Source organism: Mauremys reevesii, linkage group 1 (genome assembly GCF_016161935.1).
Source record: "Mauremys reevesii isolate NIE-2019 linkage group 1, ASM1616193v1, whole genome shotgun sequence".
Taxonomy (NCBI): Eukaryota; Metazoa; Chordata; order Testudines; family Geoemydidae; genus Mauremys; species Mauremys reevesii.
The window spans coordinates 229,734,627-229,753,510 of NC_052623.1; the positions used below are offsets into that span (position 1 = coordinate 229,734,627).

The window sequence follows — 18,884 nt, forward strand, 5'->3', positions numbered from 1 at the left end:
CAGACCAAAAAAAAAATCCCCAGGTAGGCTGCGACAACTGCTGAACAAGGAAAGCTAGAAAACGGTGGTATTTCAGGAATATTATGCAAAAATGTCCATGCTGGAAACAAAAGATCAGGCTCTGTTAATAGACATGAAGGGCACACTGCAATACATTCACAGCCACAGTGAAAATCTTGCTGCACTACTGGATCTGACCATAGCAGCTACAGGCCTGTGAAATCCTTCACTGGCAGAAATTCAGGTATTATGTGTTAAATTCAACCCTGATATGACTTGGGGCATGTCTACACTGGCAGAGTTGGGGAAGAAGAGGGAAGAAGGAAAACCACTGTTGTGTGTTCACACTGACAGCTGCCTGCGCAATAATAGCGTGTTCACACTTGCGGCGCTCTTTGAAGCAGTGCACTCTGGGCAGGACCGGCTCTAGGCACCAGCAAAGCAAGCACGTGCTTGGGGTGGCACATTTCCAGGGGCGGCATTCCGGCAATCCTTTGGGGGGGGGCAGTTGCGCTCTTGGAGCTGCGCCACTTAGATGAGGCGAGGGCGCCACACCCCATGGCTGCAGCGGGAAGGGGAAGCCCCAGCCCCGGGATTCTGAGCTGCCAGGGCCCAGCCACTACCTGGGGAGGAGAGGGAGCTGCGCCGCCTCATCTGCACACTGGCTGTTGTGCTGCCTTGTGCCACCCCTTATATCGGGGTTTCTCTGCGTGGCCAGGCAGGGGAGGAGGTAAAGCCCCTGCAGGCACTGGGAGAAGGTGACATCACTCCCTCCGCTTCCAGTGCCACCTGCAAGCCCCAGACCCACCTGAGCTTGGGGCGGCAAATTTTTTGCTTGGGGTGGCAAAAAACCTAGAGCCGGACCTGACTCTGGGCAGCTATCCCACAGAGCACCTCTTTCTCTTTTGCCACTAAGAGTTGTGGGAAGGCGGAGGGGGTCACGGGGCATCCTGGGTCCTGTCCCAATGCCCCGTGATGCATTGCTTTACATCCTTCAATCCCTGTGCTTCTATCCGCATTTGGCGCCATCTTTTAATGGTTTGTGTACTGCGCACCCTGCCTCTTCGGGCTGCAGGAACGGATCCTGAACTGCTGACCAGTACGCTGCTCACTCTGACCAGCACGTCACAAGTGGCAGTGGAGTTATTCCTTAAACTACAAAGGCAAGAGGAGTGTGACATTGATCTTGCCACACATAGTAGCTACGACTCGAGATTGCTTGTGGCATTCACAGAGGTGCTGACCACAGTGGAACACCGCTTTTGGGCTCGGGAAACAAGCACTGAGTGGTGGGATCACATTGTGATCCATATCTGGGATGATGAGCAGTGGGTGCAGAACTTTTGGATGAGGAAAACCACATTCTTGGGACCGTGTGATGAGCTCGCCCCAGCCCTGCGGCACAAGGACACGAAAATAAGAGCTGCCCTGTCATTGGAGAAGGGTGTGGTGTCAAGGTTCCTTCCCCCACTCTGAACTCTAGAGTACAGATGTAGGGTCCTGCATGAGAACCTCTAAGCTTAATTACCAGCTTAGACCTGGTTTTACTGACACCACCCAAATCTTTTAAGAGTTATTTGGGAAACTCTGTCTACCTTCCCCCTAGACTATCTCCCTCCCAGTAGCCTTGAGAGACTTCTCCACCAAGTTCCTGGTGAACACAGATCCAAACCCCTGGATCTAAAAACAAGGAGAAATTAACCATTCCCCCTCCTTTTCCCCCACCAATTCCTGGTGTGTGCAGATCCAACACCCTTGGATCTTAAAACAAGGAAAAATCAATCAGGTTCTTAAAGGAAGGCTTTTAATTAAAGAAGGAAAGGTAAAAACCATCTCTGTAAAATCAGGATGGAAAATAACTTTACAGAGTAATCAGATTCATAGAGCCCAGAGGAACCCCCTCTAGCCTTAGGTTCAAAGCTACAGCAAACAGGTAAATCCTCTTAGCAAAAAGGAACATTTGCAAGTTGAGAAAACAAAGATAAAACTAACACGTCTTGCCTGGCTGTTACTTACAAGTTTGAAATATGAGAGACTGGTTCAGAAAGATTTGGAGAGCCTGGATTGATGTCTGGTCCTTCAAGAGCTAACAACCACAAAACAAAGCATACAAACAAAAGCCTTCCCCCCACCAAGATTTGAAAGTATTGGTTCTTTGAGTCAGGTGTCAGCCAGGTTACCTGAGCTTCTTAATCCTTTACAGGTAAAAGGATTTTGGTGTATCTGGCCAGGAGGGATTTTATAGTATTGTACACAGGAGGGCTGTTCCCTTCCCTTTATAGTTATGACATGTGGTGATTGCACTGTGGAAGCTGGCTACTCCAGACTGCTACCGATCGGTCGCTAAACAGTTCGGAGTGGGAAAGTCAACTGTTGGACTTGTGTTGATGGCAGTGTGCAGGGCCATTAATTGCATCCTTCTCTGAAAGACCGTGACTCTGGCCAACGTGCGTGACATTGTGGATGGCTTTGCACAAATGGGCTTCCCTAACTGCGGAGGGGCTATAGATGGCAGCATATTCCAATTCTGGCACCAGACCGGCTAGCCACTGAGTACATTAATCACAAGGGGTATTTCTCAATGGTTCTCCAGGCGCTTGTGGATCACCGTGGGCATTTCACAGACATTAACGCAGACTTTCAAAATTCCAAAGGAATTTGTGGGGTGGGGATGATGGTTGGTCACTTGAGGGCAGGGCAGAAGAGTTCAAATCGATGACCAGAGAGGTGAGAATAGGTATTGTGGGACACCTCCTGGAGGCCAATCACAATGCTGTAATTGACCATGGTGTCTACACTGGCACCACAGTGCTGTACCCCCAGCACAGAAAGCTGTAGCCTCTCGTTGTGGTGGGGTTTTTTAAGCGCTACAACTGCACAGTTTCTGTGCACTAAGTTGCTTGGCAGTGTGTACACCTTGGGAGTTACAGCGCAGAAAGCTGCTTTACTGCACAGAAACTTGCCAGTGTAGACAGGGCCTCAGCTATATATCTTCTGACTCATTTTCTCCTGCTCTCAACAGCAGGTCACCAGTATCTGTCCTCTGCTTCTTGTGTCTGTACTCCACACTTACACTCTCCCTCTTGATTCTAGCACCTTTTTCAGAAAGCTAATCAAGGTATTTCTCCTACAGACTGGGAAGGAAAAAGAAGAGACATTTTGATTATTTCTATTTTTAAATGCTTGGCAGGTACTCACATAAGTAGGTAGATACAGACTTCATGTGTGTGTGTGTGTGTGTGTGTGTGTGTGTGTGTGTGTGTGTGTGTGTGTGTGTGTGTGTGTGTGTGTGTGTGTGTGTGTGTGTGTGTAATCCAAAATTGGTTCATCTCACATAGGTACATGCTCTGAAATAATGTATTGACTAGTTCAATCTCAAATCATGAGAAAGGATTGGTCTATCATTTCTATAAAAGATTGTGCAAATAGAAAATGGCCATGAATAGTCCAAAGTGTTAAATTCATGGGTAGATTCTATCCATGACTCTGCTCTTCAGCAGCAGTAGCGGCAAAATAAATTGGCACAGTGTCTCAGGTACAACAGCTGATTGCCTTGCTTTTAAAGCCATGGCTGCATCCTTCACAATAGGAATGCCAAGCAGCTGATATGTTGTGGTGCCATTTTCCAAAGCCTGTTCTCTGAAGAAATGCCCTCATAAACATTGTGCAGCTTGCAACACTCAGCGGTAATCCTGGAGACTCAATGTACGTCATTTGCACTTTAATAGACATGTCCACCAAAAGCATGTTCCATCTCCACTCAGCTCTCACTCAGCTGATTGTAAGGAGCAAGCAGAACTTCCGCTAAGTTATCAGCAGATGCCTTGATTACACAAGGGAATAAGTGAAAAACAGCCTCCTGACATCACTATAGGAACTAAAACCTCATTATATTGTGTCCTAAGCGGTCAGAAGTGGTGTCCCATCCTGGCCTCTGGTCTGAGCAGTAGGATTTTTAAAAGCTTCTACGTAATTCATTTTACCTGGTTGCCCAACTCCGACACCAAGGAATAGATCTGAGTGCTCCAAAGTGGTTCCTAAGCTGTGGACCCCAGAGCCCTTTTTCATGATCTGCATCATGCATGATTTTAGATTCAGGTGGAGAGGTGCTGAAAGGGGAAGTGATTCATAGGAAGCTCTTTCCATTATGAAATAATCTGTAGTAGAAAAAAACAATTTTCAGACTCTGACACTACAGTCTGTGTGACCACAGAGTAAGAGCTTTTGCAATTGTAATAACCGCAAATGTGGAAAGCCCCAGTCATGGTAATATCTTTCCATTATCTCATGGGGAACGTTCAGGGCAATGACTTAGTTTATTATGGGGCACACTTTCCAAACCGGTGGCTCTCAACCTTTCCAGATTACTGTACCCTTTCAGGAGTCTGATTTGTCATGGATACCCCAAGTTTCACCTCATTTAAAAACTTGCTTACAAAAATCAGACATAAAAATACAAAAGTGTCACAGCATACTATTACTGAAAAATTGCGTACTTTCTCATCTTTTACAATGTAATTCTAAAATAAATCAATTGGAATATAACTATTGTACTTATGTCAGTGTATAGTATATAGAGCAGTATAAACAAGTCACTGTACAAAATTTTAGTTTGTACTGACTTCGCTAGGGCTTTTTATGTCACCTGTTGTAAAACTAGGTAAATATCTAAATGAGTTGATGTGCCCCCTGGAAGACCTCTGCGTACCCACAAGGGTACATGAATCCCTGGTTGAGAACCACTGTTCCAAACAATAGCCACACTGTGTTGACTTGTCCACACCAGACAAGTTTTCCAGGGAGTAACATTCAGTATATTTATGCCCTCTTTCACCATCCCCTCTTCTACACACACTATTCTTTCTTCCTCCCCTCTCCTACAACCTTCCTTTGTCCATCTCTACTTCTTTTCATATTCCCTCATCTCTCCTGAGATTTCTCCACCTCTCTACCGATCCATGAAGAAAATAGTGGGATGGGGAAGGAGAAGAGAAGGAGCTAAGGACAGATTGAAAAGGAGAACAGAAGTATGAGAATGAATGGAAAGAAGAGGGGAAGGAACAAGAAGGAACGAAGGGAGATACAGAGAAAGGAAATTAAGAGAATGAGAGATGTATGGCTTCGTTCCATTGATTTCAGTAGGGTTACTCATGGGCTTTAAGTTAAGCATGTGTATGTATGTAAAATGAGGCCCTTAGAAAGAGAGAGACTGAGAAAAAGCAGGCCTTGTCTACACAGGGCAAATTGACAAACAGAACTATTTCAGAATAGCTATTCTGTGATAAATTAGCTATTCTGAAATGACTCCTCCATATGGATACTCTATTCTGGAATATAAATTATTTAATCCAGAATAATTACTCCTCTTTGTGAGCAGGGTAATTATTCTGAAATAAAGTCCCATTTATTCCACAATAGAGTGTCCACATGGGGAGCTATTCTGCAATAGCTGTAGCAAAATAGTTTATTCCGCAATAGCTATGCCAGTAAATTTCTCAATGTAGACAAGGCCTCAGTCAGAGACAAAAGAAAGGTTTATTTTAAAATAAAGGGTTCTAAGTGATTTTTCTCCTAATTTTCCATAACAAACAACTTTATATAAACTAAAATATTAGGTCCCACGACTTTTAACTAAAATTATGAGGTCCCATAGATACTCCCTGGTGTAAAGTAGGCCCCTTTTCTCCTTCACTATAATTCCCAGGATGAAGGCCTTCTGGGTTGCACAATCTGAGGAGGAAATGAACCTGTTTATGTGACCAAAACCTCACCGTGCAAGGCAGCAACGCTGTCCTTATGCAACATCGACCCCCATGGGAGTATATCTGATTTATTTAGTTTAACAATGACATAGGACAAAATAATCAGCCTATGAAAATTAGCAAGTCTTCAAGTGTAGACGGTTATGGAGTTGATTTTGGTAAATTTCTGAATATCAAGATTTCTCCATGGAAGTTCCTGATGGTAAGGGATTCTTTCTCCCTAGGAACCCTCCTTGAAGCCACTATGATAGGACCATAACAGTGATTCTGGGAAGGAAAACAAAACAAAAAAAAATGCAGAGAGCAGGAAACATTACCACCAATATCACCCTTAAATGCACATAATCCTCACATAAGACCTTATAAATGTCTCACTTTGAAACATTCATTCAGACCAGTTCAGATTCAGTTTAAAAAGATCAACAAGAAACAAAATTGTATGAATATACCATAACACAGGCCATGCTGAAACTTGAAGGCCTTCTCCTCACCCTCAATGTGAAAGAAGGTGTCTCTTGACTGAGGAATCTGTCCATTTGCCATTATTTCAAGTCCTTGAGAAATTTAATTTTGGCCATTAATGTATTTCCTAAATTACGTTTTCTTCTATAACCCCCAAAGAAGCCTGTCCCTTAACCAAGACATATTCTGACAGTTTTGAATTACATCATGAGGCAAGACAGGGCTCCTTCCTGTTTTCACTGAGCCCCTACCAACTGCAATTTGGTGCCATTTATCAGACCAGAGAATAGAACGCGGAGGAAATGAGTGTACAGTCACACTGTTCACTGGCAATATCTTGCTATTCATCCTAGAACTGCAGAAATCAATGAAATGTCTCACAGAGGCATTTGATCCAAATTAATGAGTCAATGGAGTTAGTCCTGATTTATACTGGTGGAACTTAAAGCAGAATTTGTCCCAACAGACCCAATCCTGCCCTGAATCAAAAAGGTAAAACTCCTACTGACTTCAGTGGGAGCTGTGTAGCGAGAATTGGGCTCAATGTCACTAAGAGCTTGTCTACATTACCTGCTGGATCGATGGGCAGTGATCGATCCAGCGGGGGTCCATTTATCGTGTCTATTCTAAACATGATAAATCAACCGCCGAGTGCTCTCCCATCAACTCCAGTACTCCACCAGGGCAAGAGGTGCAGGCGGAGTCAACAGGAGAGCCTCAGCCATCAACTTACCGCAGTGGAGACACCATGGTAAGTAGATCTAAGTACGTCGACTTCAGCTACATTAATATGAAGTTGCATAACTTAGATTGATTCCCCCCCATCCTCCCCAGTGTAGACCAGGCCTAAGTGTAAGGCCAGAACTACACTAAAAAGTTAGGCTGACCCAGCTACGTCACTCAAGTATGTGAAAAGTCCACACCCCTGAGTGATGTAATTAAGCAGACCTAACCCCTTCCATCTACGGCGCCAGCGCTGGGAGAAAACTCTCCCAGCGCTGTCCGCCAGCTCCCTGTGGGGAATAACGGACAGCGCTGGGCTGGGGCTTTGATTACACTGCAGCGCTGCAGAGGGTGTGTTTTCACACCCTGCTGCAGCGCTGCAAATTTGTAAGTGTAGCCAAGCCCTACGTAACTACCAGCACTCAGGGAGGTGAATTAACTGCAGCAATGGGTGAACTCCTCCTGTTTCTGTAGTAAGTGTCCATAATGAAGCGCTACAGTGCCACAGCTACTGTGCTGCAGCTGTGCTCCTGTAGTGGTTTAAGTGTAGACATAATCTAAAGCAATGCCTCTGGGAAATTCCAGAGCCTCTCCTCTCCAGCCTGAATTTCAGGCTGACTGGTACCTCCAGGACTTCAAATACCTTGCAATTAACACCCTCCCTCATATATCAAAGCTATACAAGATATCATCTACTTTGGGCAGTTTACATAAGAGGGATGAGCATTTTTAAGAGAAACAGACACCGGAAGATAAGCATGCATGAGTGGTGAGTGTCTCTGTGTGGGAGAGCATATGGAGAAGAGGTACAAAGGGACATGTGGCTGAGGAAAAGTGAGCCATTAGCAGTCTCTGCAAGTTGGATCCATAGTCTAAATATTTATTGGCATTTCAAAACATACAAGTTTTGTCCAAATTAACATAAAATACATTTAGGCTTTACTGTAATAATATTTAGCTCTTATACAGTGTTTTTTATCTATGGTATATAGTGTTTTTCATCTATGGTTCTCAAGGCACTTTAGAAAGGTAAAAAGTCAATATTATCCACATTGACTATATGAGAAAGTTGAGGCATAGAGGGGTTAAGTGGCTTGCCCAAAGACACACAAAGAATCAGCCACAGAGTCAAGAACAAAAGGCAGGTCTTCTGATTTACAGCCCTATGCTCCACCCACAAGATCACAAGTCCTGCAGTAGTGGAGTTCTGTCCCATGTGTCCATTTACTATCATTGTCCATTTCTGGCTATATATTACGGTGATCATTTCTGCCAACTCTTTAATTTCTCCCCATATTATGCATTTTTCTTTCTTGCTTTCTAATGGGAGAATCTCTCTTATTTTTATTTTTCTTCATATTTGAAAACTGATATAGGAAATCTCTTTCCATTGCAGTCGCTCTTCTGTCACATTATTTTCACATTGTTAAGTCTTATCCTGGACAGTTCTGAAAAATATTCAATTTTACCATCCTTTAAATTTTGGGGTCATTTATTCTAAAGAGTTCTTATTTGCATTTCAATCACTCCTCTTTGGGTTTCCACTCTGTTTTGTGACTCCCAGACCAGATCCTCAGCTGGTGTAAACTGGCTTAGCTCCAATGGCAATTTGGCAAGCAGTACCGGGTTTACCATGGTGCCAGTGGCATCATGGCACCGGGCCCACAATAAGAAGGTCCCCTGGCCAGCCCGATCCCCTGGCCGACTCACCCAGCCAGGAAAGCTGCACCTGCCCCTGCTCTGCCCCGTCCCGCCTCTTCCCCAAAGCCCTCACGCCTGCTCCACCCCTGCCTCCCCCTTCCTACCCCTGCTCTGCCCCAGCCCTGACTCTTCCCGCCCCTGCTCCACCCCACTCCCATTCCAGCCCTTCCCCTTAGGGCTGCAGCAGGGTCAGGCCTGCACTCACCGGTGGCAGGAAGTGGAGCAACCCAGCCCCAGCCCACTCCATGCCACCAGTGAGTGCTGGGGTGCGGTTCCTCCCTACCCCCCAATCCCAAGGCTGGGAGCCAGGGGAGTAGAGCAGAGCGGGCTGGAGCCGACTCACTCCACTTCCCGCCACCCTGTGAGTGCAGGGTCGGGCGCGCCCTGCAATCACTGGACAGCAGGAAGTGGAGCAATCCGTTCCCAGCCCGCCCCGCTGGCTCGTGCTGGGGAGCAGTTTCCCCCCTGCCCTCCAAGCCTGGGGAGGAGATGGAGTGGTGGGGAAGGGGCATGGGATGGGGAAGAGAAGGGGATAGGGGAAGTGGGGGCCCAGCATGCAGATCCCCTTGGCAGCAGCTGGGGCTCCCCTGTTAAGCAGGCCCATCAAACCATCACTCTGACATCTGTATCACCCAGATGACCCCCCCAGACATCCTCCCCAATGAGCCCTAACCACCTACACCTGGAACCCCATCCAAATCAACCCCCTACCCTGCTGAGCTCCAACTACTTTCACTTGGTCCCCCCTGCAGACTCCCACTGCCCACTGCACCTGGAACCTCCCTGTAATTCAAGATCTCCCACTGAGCTGCCTGCACCCAGACTGCCCCACGCAGAACCCTCTTGCCCCCATCTGGATCCTCCCACACTAAGTCCCTCCTGCTGCCAGGCTGAGCCTCCCTGCCCACATCTGGTGTGCCTAGCACAAAAGGGACAGGGTCCCAGGGTGTTTCTGTGGCAGTCATGGCCCTTGTGCTGCATCAGGGTCAGGTTCAGCCTCTCTGCAAAGTCCCTGTCCCAGGGGGTGGGGGAGGCTGCAGGGTATTCTCCCACCTCAGTGGCCTGTGCTCCCCACTGCCATGGTGGAGTTTCCACATTTATTTATTGTAAAAAAAAAAACTGCAGAATTTTAAAATATTATGCTCAGAATTTGATGCAGAATTCCCTCAGGAATATGGGGCACTGTACAGCTGTGATGGTGGGACTGTGAATGGGGTACAGGACAGGAGGGGATCTGTGAGTCGGGAAGCTGGGCAGGGGGTATGGTGTGCAGGGTGCTGTGCAGTTATGGGAGGTCAGTGGCAGGGGTCTCTGGGCAGAGGGTGCTGGGCATAAAGGCAGGACACTAGGCAGGGGACAGTGTGAAAGGGGCATGCTAGCAGCGCAAAGCTGAGCGGGCCAGTGTGCGCCTATCAGTTGTGAGTTTGTAAACAGTGTCCTTGTGCTGGGCTGAGTGGGGCCACTCCCGCTGCGCTGCACCTCATTGTCCCCAACTGGCCCCTCACACTGCGGGCCACCCCCACCATCACATGCCTTTTTTCCCCAAGGAGGGCCCACAAATATGTTTGGCGCTGGGCCCACAAAAAGTTAATCTGGCCCTGTTGGCAAGGGCAAATTCACATCAGATGAGGATCTGCCCCTCTGTTTTTATTTACAGTTTGTAGTAACTAGTCTTATCCATTATAGAAGAGTACAACAGTTCAACTAAGTTTATTTAAAATCAACCTAGTTAAACTAATGCAAACCCCTAATACAGATGCACTTAAACTGGTTTAGCTTTTAGTTACATCAGTTTAGCATGTATTAGTAAACTATTGATTTAAGATAAGGTGTAAGCAAGGGTTAAATTGGTGTAACTGCACCTACATTAGGAGTTTGCATTGATTTAACTAAATCAATTTAGTTAAACATGAATTCATCTAGTATGGACAAGGTCTAAGTCTGCATTTGGTAAGGATCTGTCAATGCTCTGCATATTTCATCAGGCTAAAGTAGTCTGCTAAAGTAATCCTCCTGTGCCAGGATCTATGAAAATCTAGTTCATTGTGATTTTGTATTTATACTTCTCAGTGAGCGTTACAACACTTTCTTGGGATTTTGTGTTGACTAATGAGCACTAATAGTTTTTAGAGGAAGCTTGATGAACCTGGAAGCAATGCTACAGAAGAATGGATTTTTTATTTTTTAATTTTCTAGAACTTTGCAGTAAAGGCAGTGTATACTGCTCTGCTTGACATGGTGTCAAAGTCTGAGAGGTCTTTTTCCTGTGTTGATAAGAAGAAAGAATACTTCTAGTTTTACTAATCTGAGAGTTCATCTATACTTGTTTGCAAAGCCCGATGAATAATGGGATGACAGGAAAGGAATTATGGGAATTTTTTAGTTTGACTCCCCCCCAACCCAGAATTCCAGTGCCTTCCAGAACTGCTCCCACAATGTGCAAGAAAAATCCCAGAATACACAAAGCCTAGTGGCAGAACATTGCACCATGGGACTTCTGCCAAGAATGTCATGCACTTGTTTCAAAAAAGCACAATGCTGTGTGGATGCAATGATTCAAAAGTGAAGTACACCTCTACCCCGATATAACACTGTCCTCGGGAGCCAAAAAATCTTGACGCGTTATAGGTGAAACTGCATTATATTGAACATGCTTTGATCCGCTGGAGCACGCAGCCCCGCCCCCTGTAGCGCTGTTTTACCACGTTATATCAGAATTCGTGTTATATCGGGTCGCGTTATATCAGGGTAGAGGTGTAGCTAAATATGGCTGATACAAACCAGTGTAAACACCTTTTTCAGAATCCCTTGATTAACTAAAGCACAAAAACTTCATCTGAAATAACTTAAAAGTGTAAATAGGTGATAAGAGTCTGCTTTCTCTGGGGAGAGAGAGGTGAGGAGAGAACTCGCCCTTGACACGCCCCTGGAGCAAATAGTGTCACATAGCCATCTCATCTTTGCTTTCACTCTGTGCATCATTCTCCTCTTGGATGAATAGTAAGATGTGTCTAGTTGTTCAATTGCTGAGAGGTTGTTGCTATGTTTAATGCTGTGGTGTAGTGCTGTGGTTCAGAGCTCTGACGTAAGTAACCAGTCCACAAGCATAAAGGTCTCAAGCATGGCTTCCAGCAACCTAGTTACTCTTTGCAGGATGACTTCAACAACCCCTTCCAGGCCTGAGTCACACCAAATCCATCTCCCCAAGTTTATAACTACCAGATACTTAGATTTAGTGAAACCTGCCCCAATTATCTGTTCACTTGGGCAAACACCTTCCATATAGTTTACACACCACAGACCTGCTTGGGGTAAAAACAAACAAAAGATTTATTTAATAGAGAAATCATAGAGTCAAAGATGAAATAAGAAGGGAAAGCTAACATATGCAAATTACACAGAAAATAAACAAAAGACAATCTCAGGCTTTACACTTCTCTGTTAGCTAAATTCCCTTTTCCAGTACAAGGTACCTATTGCCTCTGAACCGTTTCCCAGAGTGCCCTCTATCCTAGAAGGGATCCAGTGTTTCTGGGACAGCACCCCACTTAGATGCTGTCCCTCAGTTTCTGGATCAGCTGTTGTTCCTACAGTACTGCTGATGCTATTCCCCTCGAGCATGAAAACCAATGACATGTTTGGGGGGTTTGTTAGCTGTTTGATCTGTGTGTGTCAGGTGGGGGTGGGACCAGGGTCTAGGGCGAGGTAGAATGTGGACACCATAGCAAAGGCAGGCCAAGAGGCTGTTGGAGAGGGAAGGGGCAGAGGGAGATGAGAGGCTAAGAGCTCAGGGGCAGAGAAGTGACTGGAGGCAATGCAGAGGGTTACAAGAGTGGGCGAGGAGGCAGGGACAGGCAGAGAAGCAGGGCTGAGAGCACAAGGGGAGCACACAAAGGTGGCCTGGCGTTGTGCAGAGATGGCTAGGCAGAGAGGCAGGTGCAGAGGGCAGGGAAGGGTAGAGGAGAGAGAGACTGGCAAAGCGGGGATAGTGGGAGGAGAGCCATGACTGGCCAGAGGGCAGGGCAGGTACAGAGGGGCAGGGCTAGAGGGCGTAGCGAGGGGCAGGGCAGTCAGAGGAATGGAAAAGGGGGCCGGGCTGGGCAGCCTGGGGGAGGCGCACGGAACTGCTCCACGGAAACCCGGATTTAAGGAGTGGCACTTTTGAAAGTCTCCTCACCGCGTCCCGTTCCGTCCGCCGAGCCCCGCAGCAGCTGCCCAGTGCCCCCAGCCGGCCCGCACCCGCCAGCAGGATGCCAGTGAAAGGAGGCACCAAGTGCATCAAGTACCTGCTCTTCGGCTTCAACTTCATTTTCTGGGTAAGAGCCCAGCGCGCCCCCCACGCCGTGTGCCCCCTCTGCCACCGGGGCGGCCCCACCCCTGGGCAGGAACCCGGCCAGGTGCGGCTCGGGAGGGAAGGACGCTGGCGTGAGCCCCCCGGTGCTGCCCCAGAGCGGGGAGTCAGTGCCCCCCCAAGCTGTGGGTCCCCCTAGAGGAAGAGGGGAGTCGGTCTCCCTCCCCAGGGGGGGATTCTGGCTTTTCCCCGCCGGGGCCAGCGAGCCAAGCGGTGCCGGAGCTTCCCGGGCTGAGAGGCCGCTGCTGTCTGGGCAGGGCGCCCCAGCGGGCGGCGTCCGGGCCCGGCCCCGCGGCGAGCGCTCGGCTGGCGGCTCTTTGCAGGCTGCCCCCGGGCTGCACCCTGGGAAGCCTCCGGTCCCTACTCCCGACACGAGGGATGACCCGACACCCCACCCCCCGGAGGCGCTCGGGCAAACCTGCCTCTCCCACCCCCCACCAGCCGTAACGTGGCTGGTTGGGAGCGTCGCACCTTGGCCCTGCCCCCCGGGCGTGGGCGTCTCCGTGTGGAGGTGGAGGGGAGTCGCCTTCTCGAGCAGCGTCCTTTAGTTCCCGCTCCCAACTCCTCTCCCCTCCCGTTGGGGAGAGACGGGACCCTGTTTCTCTTGCCTCTCTGCATCCCCTGCCCCTGAAGAGCTTCCGCACCCCCCCCCCCCCGGTCTCACAGGGTGCGAGCACGGTCAGCCCCCAGTTCGTGTTGATTTGTAAATGGAGCCAAACCGGTTAACTTGCTGGGGGGCGCATTCGATGTGCTCCAGTGGGAGAGTGTATTGGATCTTCAAGGGGTGCCTCCCCGACGTTTTAGAAAGGGTCTTTTTCCGCCCCGACCCCACCCTCCCCCTAGACGCCGTGCCAGTAATCCAGGGTGGGGCTGCTGGATGGCAGCGCTCCCGGGGAGTAGCCAGCAGCTGGCAGCCTGCCATGTTCAGTGTAGTTGAGGAACAAAACACTCCGGCAGCAGCTCACCCAAGGCCTGCGGGACTTCAAGTCCAGTTTTAACATCCCATACCTGCCAGGCAGCTCCATTTAGCCACATTTTCCCAAGCCTGGCTTTGAGAAGAGGCCAGGTAGTGACTTTAGACATTTGCTAACTTCACATGATTGTATAAGTATACTCCCAGAAAGGAATTGACCTTCTTAGAACTTGAATATTAAATGAACGCCAGCAAACTATGGTGGAACCCTAATAGAAAAGGAGGAGGGGATATGCTACCCTATGCGGTGGATTTTAAAATTGCTTCCTGTAGTGCAGACTATTGATGTTCCATTTACCTTGGTGTCAAGTATCAGAGGGGTAGCCATGTTAGTCTGTATCCACAAAAACAAGGAGTCTGGTGGCACTTTAAAGACTAATAGACTTACTTGGGCATAAGCTTTCGTGGGTAAAAAACCCACTTCTAATGCATCTGAAGAAGTGGGTGTTTTACCCATGAAAGTTTATGCCCAAGTAAGTCTGTTAGTCATTAAGGTGCCTCCGGACTCCTCCTTATTTACCTTGGGAGACTCATTTTCCATAGGCTAGTAGATGTGATTACAAGCAGAAAGTGATTGGTAATGTTCAAACAAGACTTTAACCTTTCTTAGTTGCATACTTTTAAAGAGATGTCTTCAGTATCTGCTGAAGAAAATCCTAATCTAAGCAGTATTGCTTTAGTTTGAAAATGTATGCTGTGTTAAATACACTGCATGTGTAACTCTGATGAGAGAGTTTTGTATGCAGCTCAAAGCTGGCCTTTGGGGAGGTGGGTGGGTGGGGCTACAATTACACATTGCAAACTTGCCTCTAGCCTATTATGTTTTGTCAGCCTTGTTGCATATGAATATTACTGCTTTCCAAACGTCTCATCCCATTGAATATCCCCAGTTCATTTTTTTTTAATGGAATTTCACTTCAATTTCTACCCATAGTTCTACAGAAATGTAATAGAAGCATACCAGGTAGCCTGCTTTTTAACATGGGGGAGGGGAACCAGTTGTGTATGTAAGTTCCCATGGTAACAGACACACACAGTTAAGACACATTTTTTCCCTTGGAGTTTAAACTCATGCTGCTTGCTGATGGAATCTTCACCTGAAGCTGGCAGCTTCTGTCTGGGACGTACTTAATAGTGCTTTCTCAGAGTGCTGTGTGCCCAGGAAGTCCAAAGTTATTTTATCCCTTTAGAGCAAGATAACAAATGAAAGCCAGGGAGCACTGCAAAGCGCAAGGCTAGACTGCAAAGCAATACCTCAGGAGATTGCAGTTGTCATTTAGAAGCTGTGGCCTTTCAAACTTTAAATAGAAGCCACAGGGAAAGGAAATAAACAGTCAGATAACACCTATATTTTGGCTGTTTACACTGCTAAATAAAAATCTTCTGTTTTGGACTCTAGAACAAACATGAGTAAATTAAGGGAAGGTAATAGACACTGATGTTGGTTCATTGTAAATGTCTGGGAAATAAGGTCATGTGACTCAAAGGGAATCAGGTTTGGGTACAACTTCGTGTGTGTTTTTCTCAAAAAATAAGAAAAGATCCACTATTTAAAAATAATCAAGATTCAACCAACACCTCACACCTCTTCTCTTTCCTTCCTCTTCCCCCTCCGTGCCCCGCCCCACAAAAAAAAAAGCTATCCTCAAAAATCCAGGAAATGTCTTTTTGACATGCAGACTAGCAGTAATAGTGAAACCTGGAAAAGAGAAATCCATGAGTAAATGCAGTGCTAGAAGGGAAAAGACAACTGCATGTGTTCAAGTAAAATATACCTCACTAGTAATCTGTTTATGTAGAGATGGCCTTGAATACATTCTCTGATTTTTATCAGGCACAAACTACAAAATTCTAGTTCTATAACTAGCCAAATCAAAACACTTGACTTTCGGGAACACCTAGATTTATAATCTCCTGCCAAGAGATTGAAAGTGTTTGGATTCAGAGTCTCTGCATATCTCAACTATAGAATGTGATTCCACATCTGATATTCACTAAACATTAACTCGGATTAGGAGGATGGGAAGCTGGGAACAAAAATTTATCTGGTAAACAAATTATGAATTTAAATTCTAGTATTTACATAATGGTGTCTACCAGAAGTCTGGATTACCGGAATGGATGATTCTACATGAAGTTAGGACTATAAGTGTTTAAAAGAGAACTAGATAAATTCATGGTGGTGAAGTCCATAAATGGCTATTAGCCAGGATGGGTAAGGAATGGTGTCCCTAGCCTCTGTTCCTCCGAGGATGGAGATGGATGGCAGGAGAGAGATCACTTGATCATTGCCTGTTAGGTTCACTCCCTTTGGGGCACCTGGCATTGGCCACTGTCAGCAGACAGATACTGGGCTAGATGGACCTTTGGTCTGACCCAGTACGGCCATTCTTATGTAAGTTACTGTGTAAAACTACTCATACTTCAACTAGCTCATAGTGCAGTATCCTGCTAGCTCAGCAGCGGGCTGGTATGCTCTGTGATTTGCACAGATGGATAATCTGTTCATGCATGCAATTTAAGGTGTGTGTTTAATCTATAAATGGTAGAAAGCACTTCTCTCTCCATGTGGTGCCACAGCAGTTGAGATCTGCTGAGATGCTCAACTTACAGCTCCTTAGCTTAGCCATGAGGACTGGCAGGGCATTTACAGTGAAATGCCCTTAGCCAGGGAGCTCTTAGCCATTCTCTGGTACAGCACAGCACCACTTTACTGACCATTAGGATTAGCTTCTAGATCTACAAAGCCTGATAAAATGTAGAAGATAAAGAGTTAGGGTAATGTCATTGAATCGGGGAATGGGGAAAGGAAAGCAAAGTATGTAGACTGTAAGCTCTTTGGCCTTGTCTTCACTAGGGAAAAACCTGCATTCCTGTTAGCTAACATGAGGTAACTTCGCAGTGAAGACTAGGCAGTGTTTAGTTTTCAGATGTGTTAGCTGGTAGAGGTAAACACTAGGCAACCCTCTGGTGCTTACCTTGATCTGCTAACACATGTAAAAAACTACAGACTGCCTATTCTTCACTGAGAAGTTACTGGTTAGCTCCCAGGAGGCAACAAAACACTTTCTCTCCCCCCCCCCCCCCCCCGTGAAGACTCAACTACTGAGGCAAAGACCGTCTCTTATTTTGTGTATAGAGTGCCTAGAACAATGGGGCTCTGAAATCTGAACAGGGTCTCCAGATGCTACTGCAGTACAAAAAATTGGTGAGGAGAATCCATATTTTCATATACGTGTCCTAGGATAAAATGATAGATTGTTTTAGCCCTCAAGGCAGATAAAATAAGGGATGCTTTTTTGTCTCAAAACTCTTAAGAGGCTGAAGGTCCTTCATTCTTAAACTGACTTTTTAGAGTAACAAAGTTTAAATTTAGAGACTTCCCTGCACTTGCAGCTGGTCCATCTTCTGGGTTCTGGGAAGGTGTGTGGTGGTGGGATGGCAGGGGTTGGAATTAGCTAGACACTTGGTGAGAGTGGCATGGAGGAGTGAGATGCCTTGGTGCACCGTACAGCTGAGTACTGACTAGCACTGTTTCTGAAGTGAGGACTTGGGAAAGGAATTCTTGTTCCTGAGTGGCCCCACTGCCACTTGCAGGAGGCATCCACCTTTCCCTGATGACCAGTAGCCAGAGGGTCCTGAAGACAAATTAGATCTTTAACATCAATAGTTAAACTAAATGTCTTTCTCTTAATACTTCCTTTTTCTGTAAGAGTTGCTCCTGATTAACTCCATGTGTGGACACACTTTGGGCTGGGAATAAGAATAATTCTCATCCATCCACAGTTACTGTTGTGGATGGGTGGGGGAATAAAGTGACATTAACTTTTGAGCATAGACAAGCCCTGAAACAGGTTTCCCGAGGGTAGGTCTTCACTACCCGCCGAATTGGTGGGCAGTGATCGATCCAGCGGGGGTTGATCTATCACATCTAGTGTAGCCGTGATAAATCGACCCCCGAGCGTTCTCCCATCGACTCCTGTACTCCAGCTTGGCGAGAGGCGCAGGCAGAGTCGACGGGAGAGCGGCAGCAGTGACTCACCACAGTGAAGACACCACAGTAAGTCAATCTAAATACGTCAACTTCAGCTACATTATTCATGTAGCCAAAGTTGCGTAACTTAGATCTGGCGCCTGGGCGTTCTAGACAAGGCACATCAAACGTTATTCCGAGTGCTCTAGCTGCGGAGTCAGAGCGCAATACGTGCCTTGCCGGTGTGGACGAGTAGTGAGCTAGGGCGCCCGTGGCTGCTTTAATGCTCTCTAACTTCCAAGTGTAGCCAAGCCCTCAATTGCCCATAGTCACTTATTATGGAATAAGACTGTCCATACTGGGCTCTATTGTAGAATAGCTTATTCTGCAACAGCTAATCCAGGATCTCCCTCTGTAGACAAGTCCAAAGAGTGTCCACCCATGTAGTTAATGAGGAACAGTTAATCAGGAGCAACCCCATGCCTCCACGAGCCTTAACTAATAATCCTTAGCTCTTAAAAGAGGGTTCACTCATACAGGGCACAACTGGTGGGGGAGGGGGTGCATGCTGGGGAAAGTGAGTGATAATTCTGAGCCACTGTAAATAAATTTACCTAATGAGGAGTCTAGAGTTACATGTCAGTCAATTTCATATGATTTATCTTAAAATTGGACTGAGGTGCCCTTGCCTTAAAGCTGTTTTAAAGACTGATTTTTAAGCACAGGCGTACAGGCATATTGTGACCCAGGCAGAGGATTATGAATCCTTAGGAAATTTGCACAGGAGAGATCAAACTCATAAAGACTGTACTAGAATCAGTGTGGCTAGCTACTGAAAATGGTAGTTAACCAGATACCTCTTAATTCCCCCCTCCTCCCTGCCCCCAAACTTCAAGGATGATTGTACCACTTAATTAAGCTTATTCACCTAATTATAGG

The 18,884-nt window shown here is 46.7% G+C and overlaps 1 protein-coding gene across 1 annotated transcript in view; it reads left to right on the forward strand.

Moving 5' to 3' along the window:
- The first annotated feature begins 12,757 nt into the window (after window positions 1–12,757).
- CD9 (CD9 molecule) overlaps window positions 12,758–18,884 on the forward strand; it is a 33,492-nt gene continuing 27,365 nt past the window's right edge. The window contains exon 1 of the mRNA XM_039519974.1: window positions 12,758–12,964. Within this exon, the coding sequence (XP_039375908.1) occupies window positions 12,899–12,964 (66 nt within the window). The 5' untranslated portion in view covers window positions 12,758–12,898. The remainder of the gene's footprint in view (window positions 12,965–18,884) is intronic.